This window comes from Poecilia reticulata, linkage group LG2 (assembly GCF_000633615.1).
Source record: "Poecilia reticulata strain Guanapo linkage group LG2, Guppy_female_1.0+MT, whole genome shotgun sequence".
Taxonomy (NCBI): Eukaryota; Metazoa; Chordata; class Actinopteri; order Cyprinodontiformes; family Poeciliidae; genus Poecilia; species Poecilia reticulata.
In genome coordinates this window covers 40,336,632-40,353,382 of record NC_024332.1, presented here as the reverse complement: position 1 = coordinate 40,353,382, position 16,751 = coordinate 40,336,632, and the positions used below count along the sequence as shown (strand labels likewise).

Here is a 16,751-nt window from a genome sequence, read left to right as displayed (position 1 = left end):
AGTGAAACAACAGAGCGGCGGTCGCCCACGCTCTCCGTATCGCCCCACGGATTCAGAAACGCTCCCATTTCTCTCACAAACTCACACACACAAACACACATAAAACCACCGCCCCTCAAGGACTAGAGGCAAACAAAAGCTGTTGCTTGCCTTTCCGCTGCGCTTGAAATTATAACCAGATGTTCTTTCTTTCTTTGTRTGTGTGCTGGTGGAGGCRCTGATTGTGTTTTTCTGGATGTTTGTGTGCTCTCCTGGTGATCTTTGTGCCCATTTACATCTCTGAGAGCTCTCTTCCATACCCAACGTAATCACAGCTGGGTATTTGCTGGTGTTTTTCRCACGGTTAATAATTTTAAGGCCAATCAAGCCCGAGCGTACCTCCAGGTTATCTCTTCCTAAATTTGACTTCCTCTCTACTTTGGGAGGAAAAAAGGGAGCTGGAGTGCCGCGCAGATCTGCTCTTTATAATGGCAAATGGGACCAAATTGTTGTCTTCCTGTTATACACGTTATACACACAAATACACACATGCTTACAGAGGAAGGAGGGGGTGTCTGAAATTAGACTGTCAGCTTGTGGAGATTCGTCGTTTCATTATTCCAGCACATTCCCGCTCCTGCACGGCTCTGACAAATCTTCCCATTTCAGATTTTTTTTTTTCAGCAGTTATTCTCTTAATTCCCTGCTGAAGGCAACATCAACACGGGAAACAATAAATTGTCTGCATCATTCAGCTTCAGTACAGCATCATTACTCTGATTTGTGTTTTAAATTCACTTCCCTTTTTACTCACTTTGCCTTTCACTCTGTCATTGTCTGGACTAATAACACACAGGCATCCTGCTTCCATAGGCTTGAAGAGGGAAGCTAAGAGTCAGGTGCTGCTGTTCGAATGCATGTGAATAATTGGYCGTCGTCAGTTCAGAGCAACTCTATAAAAGCAGGAGTTTTGGTACTTTTCTGCTCTGAAGCTTACAGCTGAGGGTGGACACGACRCCAAGAGGGAAAGATATCAATCTGGAAAAGCTTAGGAGGTTATTTCCAAATACAGTTGCCAGGAAGGGCATAGCAACACATCCAACTCATGACAGGAGATCGATATGGAGTTTGTGTGAATTAGACAAAATGGAAAACCAGGAATCCAAATATTTTCCTCAATCTAAAAGTTTCACAAGTAACAAATCACCAATAACAAATCACTCTCAGAAGGCTGCACAGTGGCGCAGTTGGTAGWGCTGTTGCCTTGCAGCAAGAAGGTTCTGGGTTCGATTCCCGGYCCCGGTCTTTCTGCATGGAGTTTGCATGTTCTCCCTGTGCATGTGTGGGTTTTCTCCGGGTACTCCGGTTTCCTCCCACAGTCCAAAAACATGACTGTCAKGTTAATTGGTCTGTCTAAATTGTCCCTAGGTGCGAATGTGTGTGTGCATGGTTGTTTGTCCTGTGTGTCTCTGTGCTGCCCTGCGACAGACTGGCGACCTGTCCAGTCTGGAGATAGGCACCAGCAACCCTCCCGACCCCACTAAGGGACAAGGGTGTAAAGAAAATGGATGGATGGATTGATTGATTGATTGATTGATTGATTCACTCACTCTCAGTTTCTGTTCAGTGTAGAATTACCCAGTTCAGGTTTTAACGCTGTAGGAATTGTTGATTTTGCACCATAAGGTATTAAATGCAGAACAAATTTCTTCGACTTAAGTTAAAAAGCTTTTTAATTTGGCTCCAATAGTGCAACACTAAGAGAAATGCATAGAATCGACACACAGTATAATTATCACAACAATGTCTGGACAATCTTAATTGATAGTGCAATGCATCAWTAGGCTGTTTMTTTGGGACTGGAACCACCTTATGGACTTATTGATGTGATTTTGTTGACATGTCATTGAACCGTATCAATCTTATCATCACTCTGAATTTAATGCCTTTTATCCTGAGTTAAAAGGCATTATCTCCGGATAATACCGTTTACTCTTCAGTGACCATGTTGTGACCAGTCCCATTCTTCTAATAAAGGAAAAGAATCACCAGGCTCCCATCTTCCTTACGTAAATGAGTCAACAAAGTGTTTATATCTTAACAATACAAAACACAGCATATCAGTGCAAGCTGCCTATATAAACTGTCAAGTGGGTGTTGAAGTGCTAATGCTYTGGGTTTMTGTTGCAGCCACAAGAGCTCAGCTCCTTTCATTTATTGAGTCGACCAAARATTCTAGACTCAAATGAGATTTTCTCTTTCAAATAACTAAAGCTTTGCTGCTTTGGAGTCRTGCAGAYAATGACACAATGATGAATGAACAACAGTTGACCAAAATTAATMTTCAACCATTTAAGAGCTGGCAGTTGGAGGCCTTTAAACTTACCTGATTTTTCTCATGGGCATAATGTTTCATTCACTTTTCCATCCATTAGATTCTCCCCAGCAGTTCCAATCTCTCACTTCTTTCTGTTTTTGTTTCTTTAGACTTCAACAAAGGCTTTGCAGTTTTATTTCACGATGCAGTCTTTCTTGGCTCTTGCTGTGGATGTTATTATGGCGCAATCATCCACACTTGATGAGTCCCATCACTGGAGAAAGGAGGAAAGACGGACCAGCCGGCTTAAATGCTGTCCGCTGATTGGCTGTTGGACTAAGTAGTTGAATCAACGGCAAATATTCATGTTCAGCTGCATCTATCAACTGACAGGTTTAAACTAGCATAGTGAGTTTAGAAGAGCTTACATTGGTTGGTCTTCCCAGATCTCCTCCTTCAGCTACTCTGCACATGTGTGACACAAAGACCTCCTGTTTTCTTCTTTTCCTCTGCCAGCGTCTTCTCTCTGTGTTTATCACGCGCTCCATCTGCCCGCAGTATCTGCCRTGACTGATGGAGGGAGTATATATTATCCTCTGTGCAGCCCTGTGTACAATCAATCACCGAACGCATTGTRCTCCACTTGGCTTGAAAAGCGAGGGTGTGTACATGCGTGCGTATGGGGGCTGACGGCCAGACGTGCCTCAGCATTAATCAGCCCTGACCTCTGCATGGTGAACCTGAGGCTTAGCATCCTCCAACACAAACACACAAACGTGCTGCACGAACAATCGAGCTGGAGGACTGTTTTTTTTTTTCTTTCCAAACAAGAAACCAAAACAAATAAATGCATCATTTTACAGYGGCTCTTATAATTACGCTCTCTATACAGTTGTAGTAAATGGCGATGCCAGGCACTCTGTAAATTAAGGACAATGTCTCATATAGCAGTAACAGACAGACTTATTTTGTTWTTTAGCTCACTGTGCAGTGTTACATTATGACYACGAGTTATTGCCTTCAATTAAAAMTCTGCAAGTGCCTGAATAAGCTTCTAAATATATGTTTATGAGCATATTGTTCATTGTATTCTCCCAATAAATGCATGTTCCAGTTTCTCCAGAGCAGACACACTGCACGACTAAATGCGATCCTTAAATATGACGTAAAATAAGTGATTTTAAATGTGTTTTCAGTTGTTATGAGTTTGCGTCCTGAAGTGTTTGGGTGTATGTATAAAATACCCTTGTTATATATTTATGTGTTTCTACAAGCCTTGGATATACAAGTTGGACCCCCAGTATTCACAGGACCATAACCTCCTGCGAAACAATCCAGACCTCCTCTAAAAATGCTTATAATTTTGTATTTTAACAATTGAAACACCACATATAACTAAATCTGCATCTCAGCACCGTCACAGAAACTAACAGTCACAGTTGAACTTATCTCTGCTCTTGGGGGTTCAGCCAATCAGCACTAAGGAAAATGAATAGTGATCCTGGCTTCTTTGTAAATAACAACCAATAAAGTATCAAGTAGCATCGAGAGCAAAGATTCATATTTCAGCTTTTCAAGTTACAATTTATTTTGAATATTGTAGATATGTTCTAGAAAAAACTTAGGTAATTTTTTCCACAAACAATTTGGACTTATGTTTGACAGAAAAATATAAAGTAAATCTGCAAAAAAGAAACTGCATGAAACACAGTGGTTCCATTGTATGTTACTCTGCTGACAGAGCGTGTGTGTGTGTGTGTGTGTGTGCGTGTGTGTGTGTGTGTGTGTGTGTGTGTGTGTGTGGGTGTGTGTTTGCAGGTTACAGTTAGTTTATTATCCATGTGTCTGTTCTTACATTGCTAACCCAACTGAATGTCAAATTTTCTGTCATTCAAACCTTATTTTTTGTTTAGCATTTTTACAGCTAACAGATTTAAAGACTGACCTCTGCAGAAATATGGACAATAAATTAACATCCTTTATATTTATACTGAAAATCAAATGATGAATCTGGAAGTTTGAACTGGATAAAGTGTGGAACTTTGAAATGAAACCCCCAGTATTCTTTTTCTTTTTCTCCTGTTAAAACGTCATTTAAACAACAAATATTTTTGTATTTGTGTGTTTGCAGGTGGACAGCGACACAATCTGGAATGAGATCCATTCGTCTACGGCTGCTCGACTGGCCGTCGGCTCAGTGGTGGAGCTGGTTTTCAAAGTAGCAACAGGAGAGCTGAAGGTGTGTTTAGAGTCACCTTCAACCTGACTGCTTGCTGACGCTGGGCGTCACGATGGTTGGTTTTCAGAGCGGGGTTTAGTAGTCTCTGGATGTAGGGAAGAAGAAAATTGGGCATAAAGCAAAGTTTGTTGAGATTTCTTAAAAGTGAGAAACCAAATTAAATGTTATAAATTTGCCTCATGTCCATGAGAACCTGGTCCAGGAATCTTTTCAGAAACAATACTGCACCCCGTCACACCTTKGCTTCATCATTAGCACCTTCCAGACAGACATCCCCACCCTGCGATGCTGCATCCCCCTCTCAGCCAGCCTCCATGCGTCTTTGGGAGGGGCTGTTTGAACGCAGCGGGGAGACCCGCGCTCAGGCTCTGCAAACGCCAGCAGGCCCCACTAACAGGCCTCTTTTATTAGTCTTACACCAAGGCCACCTGCGGAGCAGCTGACGCACAGGGTGTTAACTTAGCACCAACACACCGCAGACTAATGACATTCCTGAGAGTGAGACAGTAGCACGCCATGCGGATACCCACACAGTTCTTTCCCTGGAACTGAGATCATTCAGACATGGCCTTGATCCGTGCTTCTGCTCGATACTTGATGGTATCTGACTGAAATGAAAGGAAAAGTTGTGTTTTGCTTGAAAGGGAAACGGCTACATTTTTAAGTTCACGGGTRTAGACTTGGCAAACTGTCAAACTTGTGCGCACACATTCCCACTAAAGTTTCCCTCAGAGGATCCTCCACTACCAAATTAACGACCAAGCTCCACCTGCACCAACAGCTTCTCAGAGAGCACACACACTTTCCTGCCTTCACACACATCTTTTTCTGTCAATAGTCATTCTCCTGTCTTGACTTGGCAGTGGGAAGGAACCCCCTTCCGTCTCATCATTGCACTTACTCTCACTTTCATGCAAATGTTAAAATGTCCTGAAACCAGCTGAGGCTCTTGTCACCTCAGTAATCATCCGGCTGGTTGCTAATGCGCAGCAGCTGACTCAACATCATTAGTCCAGCTTGCATCGCTCTGCATCAGCCCAGACGTCTTATCTACTGTCCCCCGTAAGCAATGCGAGACTCCTARATCAGTTGATGCAAGTGCTGCATCCAAAATCTGACCCAAATCAGCCTGGGTTGCGTGTGTGCACACATTTCTGCTCTCTGATTCGAGGTCAGGATCAAACTTGTCACTTCCTGACCACCTTGCTTTTGCTTCCAGAACGGTTTTGCTGTAGTTCGGCCTCCCGGACACCACGCTGAGGAGAGCACACCAATGTGAGTAGTTTTCAGATTATATAAGAGTTTGATTTCAGATTTTAAACATGATAACACCGTTTTGTTTATATTTTGTAGGGGCTTCTGTTATTTCAACTCTGTCGCCATTGCAGCCAAGCTCCTGCAGCAGAGGCTTAATGTCAGCAAAATCCTCATAGTTGACTGGGTGAGTCAAATTAAACTGGTCTCATTTTTTTTCCCTGTTTGATTTACAAAATCACACCAGTTTAAAAATACTCGGCAGCCGCCTACTTTCTTTTAGTCATGCATTTTACAAAAAACTGCCAAAAGTTGCTGAATTGATGACACTCTTTGTGAAACTTAGGCATCCTWTTGGCCAGTAARAATTAAAGGAGTGGAAGCAAACTCTCCAGGTKGTGTGTGTGTTCATAAGTGAAAGATTAATGTGGGGAARACCAGGGAGGCAGGAKAAATGTCTGAGACCTCACAGACCAGCACCCCACCCAGGGATTTAAAAGATATCTGTRGTGAGCTGGATTTACTTGTGATTTCCCATYKTGGTAAATCATGACTTGTGATGAATTTCCGGCAACATTCAAATCAAATTTGTTGTCCTGTTAGTACAGGCAACAATTTTTCAACAGAATAATTGCACATAAACTCCACCAGCAGTGAAGAAAAATAGCTAAAAATTCAAATGTTTTTTTTTTCAAAATAACTTCTCTTTGTTTTACTTGTCACAGTTGTGAATGGATGAGGGTTAAATGCAACACACTTTCTTACCTGATAAGATTCCTGCTTTATTACAATTGCTGCTTATTAACCTCTTTAATTATCTGTCATGAACGTCCCTCATTCTTGGATTGTAAATTTGTGAGAAGCTGGATCTTTGGGGAAAGTAAGAGTATTAACTATTTTAGAGTATTAATTATTTTACATGTTGTAGTTAAATAATTATGGAATCTTCTTATTAAAAATACAATTTATCAGCAAATGGTAAAATCTTTCACATGTGACATTGCTCCATCTCAAAAATAAATGTCCCATTCTTGCAGGAAACCATTGAAAGACACATTGTGAATTACTGGTAGTACTGTTGAAATATGTACTGTGGCTTTTTAAGCACTTATATATAAAGAAATATCCACTTGGTGGTTCCAACAGCACAGCTTTAGTTACTGTTTCATTTCACGTCTCATTTCCACCACCTTTTGCAAATTTACCACCTTTTGCWAATTTACCTCAACACTACAGAAAAATAAATGGAACCTTCACTTCCTTTACGCTCTTCAGGTCAGATCCTCTCCTTTCAGTGATCTATACGACAAAGGCCACCTCATGTCCAGGAGCCTTGCTCCCCGGCTGGTTGTGGTTACTCCCTAAAGCCCGTTGAAGGTCCCTTTCATTTCCTCCTTGTCTGTCACAGATGGAGCAGAGCGTCGTCGTCATCAAGCCACTCTCCTCCAGCTGAAACAACATTTTTTAGACTCTTATGTTTCAAATCATTCTTAAATTCAACAGATGAGATCATTTAATTGATGCCATGTTGTTGGTGAAAGTAAGCAGCTATTAACGATGAGTGTTTTATTGAGTCTTTTAAGACCGTTTCAAAGCCACAGCTTAGTTGCAGTGTGACATTTACTCTCTCTGTATTCAGTTAGTTCAATGTGACGGAGCCGTCACGGGGACAGTTTGTCAAAACTTTATTTATTCGTTTAGGGAGCCGACACACCTACACCGGGAGTCTGTCAATGCTGGAAGACATTTCTCTGAAATCACCACAAACCATCCAGTGTGCACAAAAACCTCTAATTTACTCCCATTACATTTAAACTCTGAATTTTCCCTTCAAAACTGTCGGTAAAAGATTTATTTAAGCTGTCTGATCTCCAACATAATAAACTACAGATAAAAACAAAAAAAATATCCAGCCTCTTATAATTTAAGAATGGTTTCTGGATGTTATGGTTTGTGTCAGAGTAACTAGTCATTTAAGACTTAGTCTTTTGTTCTTGTTTTGTTTCTGCCTGACTAATAAAGCGTATTGTGTAATGTTATCCTGTAATAACTAATCCCAGAAAAGGGCGGGAACTACCATGGCAACCGTTAGATAGGTTCCTTGAGCCACACTTGAATTGAGCGCTGGTGAAGTTGTTTAAACAATCTAACATAAATAGATTTTTTTAAAACTTACTCAGCGACAAATGTGTGTAGTTTGTTTAGTTTTATTTTTATATAAAGAAGTTAATTCACAGTTCATGGCTTTATATAAACAAACGTTCTGGAGTTTATACAGTCTAACAACTTTCCCAGGGTCTTTTGAAGATAAATAAGCCCACATCATTACAGATCCGCCGCACATAYATGATTTTATATGGTCATCCTGAGGTTTTTTTGTTTTTTTTTACAATATCGAGACTGATACTGATGTCAATATCAGATCAGTGCATCTCTAGTTTGGGTATTTTAAAATATACATTATGAGATTACGATACTATAGTAAAATATTATTTTAACTGATGTATTTTGAGTTCTTCTTCACAGCTTAAATAAAGTTGTCAATCAGTATGCAGAATGCCGTATCACTACATTATGTCATCTCATAATGATGATTTTATTTTCAAAAATGTGTTTGCGATTGCTTTAACCTGCGTTCCTTTCTAATCATTTTAGGATGTTCACCATGGCAACGGGACCCAGCAGGCCTTCTACGCAGACCCCAGTGTTCTGTACCTCTCTCTACATCGCTATGACGACGGGAACTTCTTCCCYGGCAGCGGCGCTCCAGATGAGGTCCGTCATAATCCTTCATCATCCAATGTTTTATTTACATTTCTGCACATTGAAACATGTTTATGCCCCACAGGTGGGCAGCGGTGCAGGTGTGGGCTTCAACGTGAACATGGCATTTACCGGGGGCCTCGAACCTCCCATGGGGGACGCAGAGTATCTGGCTGCCTTCAGGTAAATCAACATTACCTTCAACTTTAACTGACAGTTGCTTTGATCTTTTCTTTTTTTTTTTTTTCTTCCTGCATCTATTTCTGAGAAAAACAAAGAAATGCCAGCTGTAGCATTTTGTATTTTTGGCTCTGGCTTTAAAAAATCGGCCACAAGTTATAAATATATTCTCTGCTGGGAGCCGTTGAGTAGGCAGGGGGCTTGTCGTCGAGCCAAACCTCATGGCTTCTATTTGGACTAAATATAAAACTTCTCCCACTCACTCTCAACACTTCCACACATGCCGACACACACCCACTCAGACACACACTGTACATGTCGCCTACCCGTTTATGATTCATGCATCTTGAACGCGGCGGGACTGGATCCCTTCCAGGGCTCTTTGAAGATGAGTCCATGTTCTCAGCTGTGCGTCCATCTGGTCTGAAGCCGGAGCATCAAACTGACCGGCCTGACCGTCTTTATCACAGCCGTCGGCACGCAACCTCCGGGTAGCACACCTCAGCCTCCTAATGCACATCGGAGCTCTGCTTGCTCTCAGTCACTGCTCGTCTTTTTACTCTTCCCTTTCAACCCTTCTGTCTGCATGTCAACAGCTGACAAGCGATATATCTGAGCGTTTATGTCGGTAACTTGGAACACAAAGCAAAAAAAGCTACTTCAGGTTATCACACTGCAAAAATACAAAATCAGATTCTTGGTCTAGTTTCTGGTACAAACATCTTAGTACACGTGAAACGAGACAAAACTAACTTACAAGTAAGTTTTCAGCAAGATAGATCAACTTGTTTTAAGTCAATAATTTCCTATTATTGATTTAAAAAAATGTGCTAGTTTCACTGGCAGATTTTTTTAAGTTATAACAAGATATTTTTCCTATATCATAAGTGACATTGTCTGCTAGTGGAACCTGATCAAAAAGTATATATTTATCAATAGGTATTACAGTATTATAAGCTTAAAACTTGTAAGTTAGTTTTGTCTTATTGTAAGTGTACAGAGATATTTGCACTAGGAACTTTGTGATTTTGCAGTGCATACATATGCTCAAACAAAATCGGGATGATTTAATAAAATTAGATATACATTTCTACTAAAGGTTTGGGTTTAAAGTTTGTGTTACATGGATGTTTTTGAATTATTGTTCACAGTGATTTCAAAAAGTATTCATATTCCTGGAACTTTTTTTCTTTTTTGCATTTTGTCATTTCGCAACTACAAGCTCTTACAGTTTGTTGCAAAATAGCTCACAACTGGAAATTGTTTCCAAAAAATCAGAAAAAAAGTCTTTCTACTTTACTTTGAGGAAAAGACTGAAAGTGCAGAGATGCTTTTCTTCAGCAGGAAAAGTCTGTAAGGGAAGATGGATGGAGCTAAATACAGGAGAAAACTGGAAGAAACCCTGTGAAATGCTGCAATAAACTTCACCTTCCAGCAGGACATTGACCCTAAACAAACATCCACAGCTACAGTGAAATGGTTAAGATGAGATTATAGTTTCATGTTTGAATGGCCCAATCAAAGTACAGACCTACATCCAATTGAGAAACTTTGGCAAAACTTAAATACTGATCCTCCTCATCAAGTCTAACTGAGCTTGAAAGAAAARTTGTAGTGAACAATGGTTGAAAATAAAAGCACATAAAAGTTAAAATCCCACAGGAGAGCACACTAAAGGAGGGTGGATATGTTTTTGATGCTCTGTACAGCCACAAACAGAACATATGATATTTTCAGTCCCATTTTGTTAAAGCGTTGCGTCTTGGTTCTCCCGCCTCTCTCCTCCCCCCTCTTTCTGCCGGATGGGGGTGCGTGCCCTGCAGCCGGCACCTTTCCATTCCTCCGCTGGCCTGCGCCACGTTGCATTTGCAGGGGATCAAGTGTGAGCCTCCAGAAAGCACAGAGAAAAAAAAGATAAGAAAATTGGTCCTAATGAAAACCAGAAGCACCGTCTCTCTTTCTCTCTCTCCGATTTTCTCCCCCTCACCCCCCAGTCCTTCTCTTTACCATGAACTTGGAGAGAAGAGAGAGAAGGAGAATTAAAGTTAATTCAGAACAGCTCTCTGCAGCAGCAGATGACAGGACTTTGAAGTGTAAGCGTGCGTGTGTGTGTTTTTCACTCTCCATTCTTTCTCTTCTGATTTTTTTTTCTTCTCTTTTTTTATGAACGAAGAGGGAAAGCCTTCAACCTCTGCAGTTTAACCTTTTATTTGCCGGTTTGATGCAAACGACTGCATCTACTTGACAGTTTATATTTCCTTCAGACAACATTTCAAAGGGTGGGGGAGTCTGAATGTATCTGATAAAAATAACATGAGACTGTAGCTTCAGTGATGTCATCGCTTTTATCTCCATCTAAACCTAAATCCTACAGAACTGATTTTAGTTGTTTTTTTTTTCTGTCTCATCTAATTAACTATTAAACATTATCTTTAAATTTCTAAGCACAAAAAACAAGCCATAGACATTATTCACCTGTTGCTAGGTAAACCAAACAACCCCAAACAATAGATGACGCTGCATAACTGACAAGTGACTCTAATCGCAGTAAAGTCGGATTGGACCCGAGCCGACAGCTCTGAATGTTCTAACCGCTTTTCTCAGGATGTCCCGTCGCTTAAGGCTCAGTCGTAAACTCTCCCCTCCCCTTCATTAACAAACCATCTTTTTTTCATCTCTGCATACGTAGCCTCTGATTCACGCCCAATTAGTGCTCCTCAGAAACCGCTGGCTTCCTTCTTTGCCAGTCGTCTAATTGTTTACCCCGGCTTTTTATTTCTCTAAATGTCAGGATATTATTCTAGAGTTGGGGGGTGTCGGGGGTCGGGGGGATGACACCAGCAGTATTTCTCTTCAGAACCAGACCTGTTTCTGTCTGAGCTCAAGGCTGAACGAGGAGGAGGAGGTGTGGAAGCCAATGGTGGTTTAGGTGTCCTTGGTAGTCAAGGTTTCCCTCAACTGCGTCTGTGGCTGACTGCCTTTATTAAGTGTGGGGTCCTGCATGGCTCAGATCCTAATAGACCAAGGCTGTGGATTTAAATGGGATGATTATTTTGCACATCTACAGGACTTACATCAGTTTCGTCTGTGTTCTCTTTCCAGAGAGTCTATTTCTTTGAAATGCATTGATCATCTCTCTCTAAAATACTGCTACATGCTTGAAGGAGTACAGTGACACTCGCTGCACATATTCCTGCTGTCTGTGACTTCCAAAAACCTTGTAATGCTACCTCCCGCCTCTCCTTCAAACAGCTGTGTGCGCGTTAGCTTTGTGTTGTGGTGGGGGACCGAGGGGGCGCGTAGAGCTCAGGGTTGTAATTTGGTGGTGAGCAAGAGATGGAAAAACCTGTGGTCTACGGAGTTCAGGGCGAGCTGCCTGCCCACAGCCAAGCTAACCAGCACCATGTTCCTGAGGTCAGCAATGTGCTGGGGACCTGCAACAGAACCCTGTGGTACTCCATCAGTCACAGACCTCATCAAAATACTACTTGGCCAAATATCCCAGAAACCTAAAAAAAATAAATAAATAAAAACGTCAACAATCCCACAGGGATCTGGGGAGAGACACTTGTTTTGCCATCTGGAAAGCCTAGCTGTTTATGAGCCAAATAATACCTGCTAAATGCTAGAGCCACATGTTCCCAAAGGCARGAAGTGATATAGGCTGGCAGGATGTGGGCCTTGCATAATCTTTTCTAATAATTTCTGGATATCCAATAAACAGGAGCTGGAGAAACTCAAAAATGGAGATTAGATGAACCTTCTTTTGCAAAACTTTCCTGTGCACATAATGCATCCCCTCTTCTTCCAAACAGGATCAGCATACAAACCTCCCTGGACTTTCCAACCACAATTTGCAGTGAATCATTGCACATTTGCCCCGCTGTTGATCTCATTTACGTCTGAACACAGGGAACCCATGCTAACCAGTTGTTTAGTGAATTAAATTTATATACAAACAGCCGTCAATCACCCCACCCATGCAGTGTTAGATGCATCATACATAATTAGCACGCATATAATTACATCTGTCCTCCTGTTGCTGCTTTTGACTTGACCGTGGGGTTTATTCCTGCCACCAAATTTCCAGAATATCCACTTCAAACAGGACGTGTAGTAATTATTCCTGTCACATTACTGTACGTCCAAACAGACTCTGCGAATGTTTGGTCTGCGGAACTTGTAAATAAAAGAAATGCGTGTCTGCCGAGTGGAGCAAAGGTTTCTGAGTCTTACCAGAAATGTTTTCGCAGTGATGTTCACTGTGAACTTCACCACAGTTAATACTGAGCTTTCATGGACTCTCAATTTGTTTTCATATAAAGCTAAAAGCTAAATTTCCGTCGGAAGTGAAGCAGAACATTGCTAATGTAGAACTTGCCATTTACTCCAAGCCATCAGATTTTCTTAACAAAACTGTGTTGTTTGGTTTTGTCTCTGCAGAACGGTGGTGATGCCCATCGCCAACGAGTTCGCTCCAGATGTGGTTCTRGTGTCCTCTGGCTTCGATGCCGTCGACGGACATGCCCCACCGCTGGGAGGATACAAACTGACAGCCAAATGTAACTATTGATCACAATAATGACTGGTGACTTTACTAAACTCTATTCTTTGTCAACTTAAATCTTCAAACTCTTCTTTGACTACCTTTTTGCGAGGAAACGCTCTCTATTTGTAGCTGAATTTCTTTGGTACTCCAGCAGATGTTGCCGTGCCAAGAAAAAGCTTTCCTGTGTTCACACTGGATATCCTAAGTAAGAGCAGGGTTCCTGCCTGTCAAAGGGAATAGGATGGCTGGTTTACAGAGGATTGCTGAAAGAGGAGATGAGGTAGAATTTGGGTCGAATAAAGTGTGTTTGAATAGATTTATTCATCTGCTCTCCTACTTCTGAGAGGAACATCAAAGGCTTTGACCACGACTAAATGCAAAGCCGTGTTTATTAAAATTAAACCTGGCTCATATTAGGGCTAGTTCTTGGCCTCCAGTAATTCCACAGRGCTCTTTTTTTTCCCGCTCTTCTTCCATCGTCTCATTCAGTCCTTCCTTCATCCATTTTTTTTTGTCTTTTTGCTTTTATCAGAATCCCAAAAGGAAGTTGAAAGCTCAGCAGCGATTCATTTTTTCCTTTCCCTGACTTTGCTGTGATTTCCTTTGTCTTCAGGCTTCAGCTACCTGACCAGGCAGCTGATGGGCCTGGCCGGYGGTCGCTTGGTGCTTGCCCTGGAAGGGGGTCACGACCTCACGGCCATATGCGATGCCTCTGAAGCCTGCATTTCTGCTCTGCTCGGCATTGAGGTAAGTCTTGCTCACCTGCTTTTGGTAACTGCTGACATTTTCTCCCAGATTATTGTGAAATGATCAGATATTAAGTTTCAAAGTGTCTCGTAGAATTATTCATACCACTGTTTTCATGTTACAACCAACAACTTTAATGTGTTGATGTTGCAGACTAACACAAACTGGTGCATAAGTATAAAGTGGAAGGAATAAATAGGTTTCTTTTKTAAAATAACAATCTAAAAAGTGTGGCATGCATTTGCATTGAGTCTTCCAGAGACAGCGAGACTCTGAATATTTTGCACATTCTTTGTRAAATTCAGATCAGATGCAAACAGTTTAAGTACATTTAGTTGTAAGTTTTGACTCAGATTATCAATTGAATTTTCACCTGGACTTTGACCAAGAGTTCTGGCTTTTGTGTCCTGATGGAAGGTGAACCTTGATCCCAGTCTTTTGCAATCTATTTCTCCAGAATTACYCTTTATTTAATGCAATCTTCACGTCACAGAAACGTCCCAAAGCATGATGCTGCCTTTCACCATGAAGGTTGTTCAGGCTGCCATATACAGTGTGCAGTTTTGGTTTCATCTGACCGGAGCCCCTTCTTTAAGGTTTGCTCTGTTCATAGAACAGCTTCATGTATACTAAGAATACTTTACACAAATTGGAAAGCTAGGYATCATTTTCCTTCCGTAGTCTTAGGCTATGTTGTGTTGGTCCATCACATAAAACACCAAATGACGCATAGCTATTAAAGTTTGTGAAACGAAAAAATAAAATGCCTCAGGAGTTATAAATACCACTGCAAGGCATTTGTCACAAACAGCTGGTGAAAGACCACATTGTTTTAAAGAAATTAAATGCATGAAACAGAACACACATTCATAAAAAAATGAAGCTTTCTGCCTAAAACCACATGAAAAAAGATCAATATTAGGTTCTTCTGYTGTATAGATATTAAAACAAAAACTGAGAAGAGCCAGAAAAATCTTCCCATTACTGCATCGACCTCTTTAAGTTAACCGCATCTCTTCCTGGTGTCATGATTGTCTGTCTTCACCACCTCTGAAGCAGGACAACAGCATACACACGCTGCACACAAACACGTCACAGGGCGAGGATTTCCAGGCAGGAAGAGTAATTGAGGGAGTGTGTGGGCTGATCTGTGGCGCTCAACAAACACTGGTGCTTTGTGACACAGAGCAGAACAGTTTCTCTTCTAAGATCACTCATTTRGAGCTGCATTTAAAATACGTAGCCGTATTTATCCTATTTATCTTCAAAATGTAGCTTCAAGAAGGAATGTTAATTTACAGAAGTGTATGTTGACAATTTACAGTAATTTATCTTTACTGAACTGTATTTGCACTGGCACTATGTACAGAGGCAATAATCAGAATAACCTCGAATATATGTGCAGAAAATGGCTGCTTAATGCTACACTGCTGGACTATCTGTCTATACATGCTATCAGTTTTGAGGGAACTCTCTCCTAAAACTGTTTAATTTTTTTGCTTTGTCTAGATTGTGATTTATATAAAACCATAAGTATCTACAATTCTTCTAACCCTCATATGACCCAATATCAGTGCTTTTGATGACCATGTCACATCACATCATAAAGCCCAGATATGTTTTGTGTGTTTTCCAGCCTTCATTTAAAACCAAACTTTGTTCATATTGACRAAAAAATTCAATTGTACAAGACCTATCAAAATATTTTCAGCTTGAAATCAAATCCAATCCCACTTAAAGTCATCCCAGGACAACTTGTTTCCTTCCTGCAGATTATTTGAGCTGAGGTYTTTGGCATTGACGGGGAAAAAACTAACGTCGTCCCACAATAAGGGGATCGAGATTTGTAAATCGTAAAAACTGGAACATTTGGATCGTCAAGTAACACTCAAATAACTTTGCCTGAATAGTTATATGAAAATACTCCTTTGTGTCAAACCTGCTAAAGAATACAGAACTTAATGGAGCTGTACACATCACTCACTCAGGGCTTTATTGAGTGAATGATTCAGATCTTCATAAACCTCTACGAGAACGTAGCTGCTCACCTAAACATGTCCGTATCTACAGTTATATCCATAACTGAAAAGTTTAACACAACAAAATGTTATTAGGCTAGATTTGGAAAACCCTTCTTTTCACCTACCATAGCAAATGTAAACATGCAAGACTTTGCGGAACCCAAGAGACTTCAGATGGAACTGCTTGCATCAGATGAGACCCAGACTGCTTTTACACTAGAATGGTTTGATTGGTTCATTTGAACTGGACCAGAGTTTCTCCTTGGACAGTCACTCATTTGGTCAGGGGTAAAAGCTCAAAATGTCAGTACAGACCTAACAARTGAACTCTGGTCTGCTTGAAAACATGTTCACTTGTATGTAAACCCTCCCTTAAAGAGGGAGTGCATGACTATTGAGCATCTATATTATCCATAGCAGTGATATCCAAAGCCAGTCGTCAAGAATCTATACCCTACATGTCAAACAGGGTCTTTCCTTAAACATAYGATTGATCATTATCAAGCCCCTGTATGTCTAAGKGACATGTTCAGGAGTCAATTCAGTCATTTGAACCAGTTGTGCAGAAGCAGCTGCAYCTGAAATCTTTMGGAAAGCAGTCCTGAGGACTGGAGTTGGACACACTGATGTAGTCAACTCCACTTTGTGTATGCTTATAAAAAGTTATGGGAGAAGATTTAGTGTTGCCCTGCAGACCAAAGG

At 41.0% G+C, this 16,751-nt stretch overlaps 1 protein-coding gene across 1 annotated transcript in view; it reads left to right on the top strand.

The window, feature by feature from the left end:
• The window catches only part of LOC103461731 (histone deacetylase 4), a 129,827-nt gene that overhangs the window by 100,424 nt on the left and 12,652 nt on the right, over positions 1-16,751 (top strand). Inside the window, exons 18-24 of the mRNA XM_008404080.2 lie at positions 4,428-4,535; positions 5,755-5,810; positions 5,889-5,976; positions 8,445-8,564; positions 8,638-8,735; positions 13,176-13,294; positions 13,895-14,028. Of these exons, the coding sequence (XP_008402302.1) occupies positions 4,428-4,535; positions 5,755-5,810; positions 5,889-5,976; positions 8,445-8,564; positions 8,638-8,735; positions 13,176-13,294; positions 13,895-14,028 (723 nt within the window). The remainder of the gene's footprint in view (positions 1-4,427; positions 4,536-5,754; positions 5,811-5,888; positions 5,977-8,444; positions 8,565-8,637; positions 8,736-13,175; positions 13,295-13,894; positions 14,029-16,751) is intronic.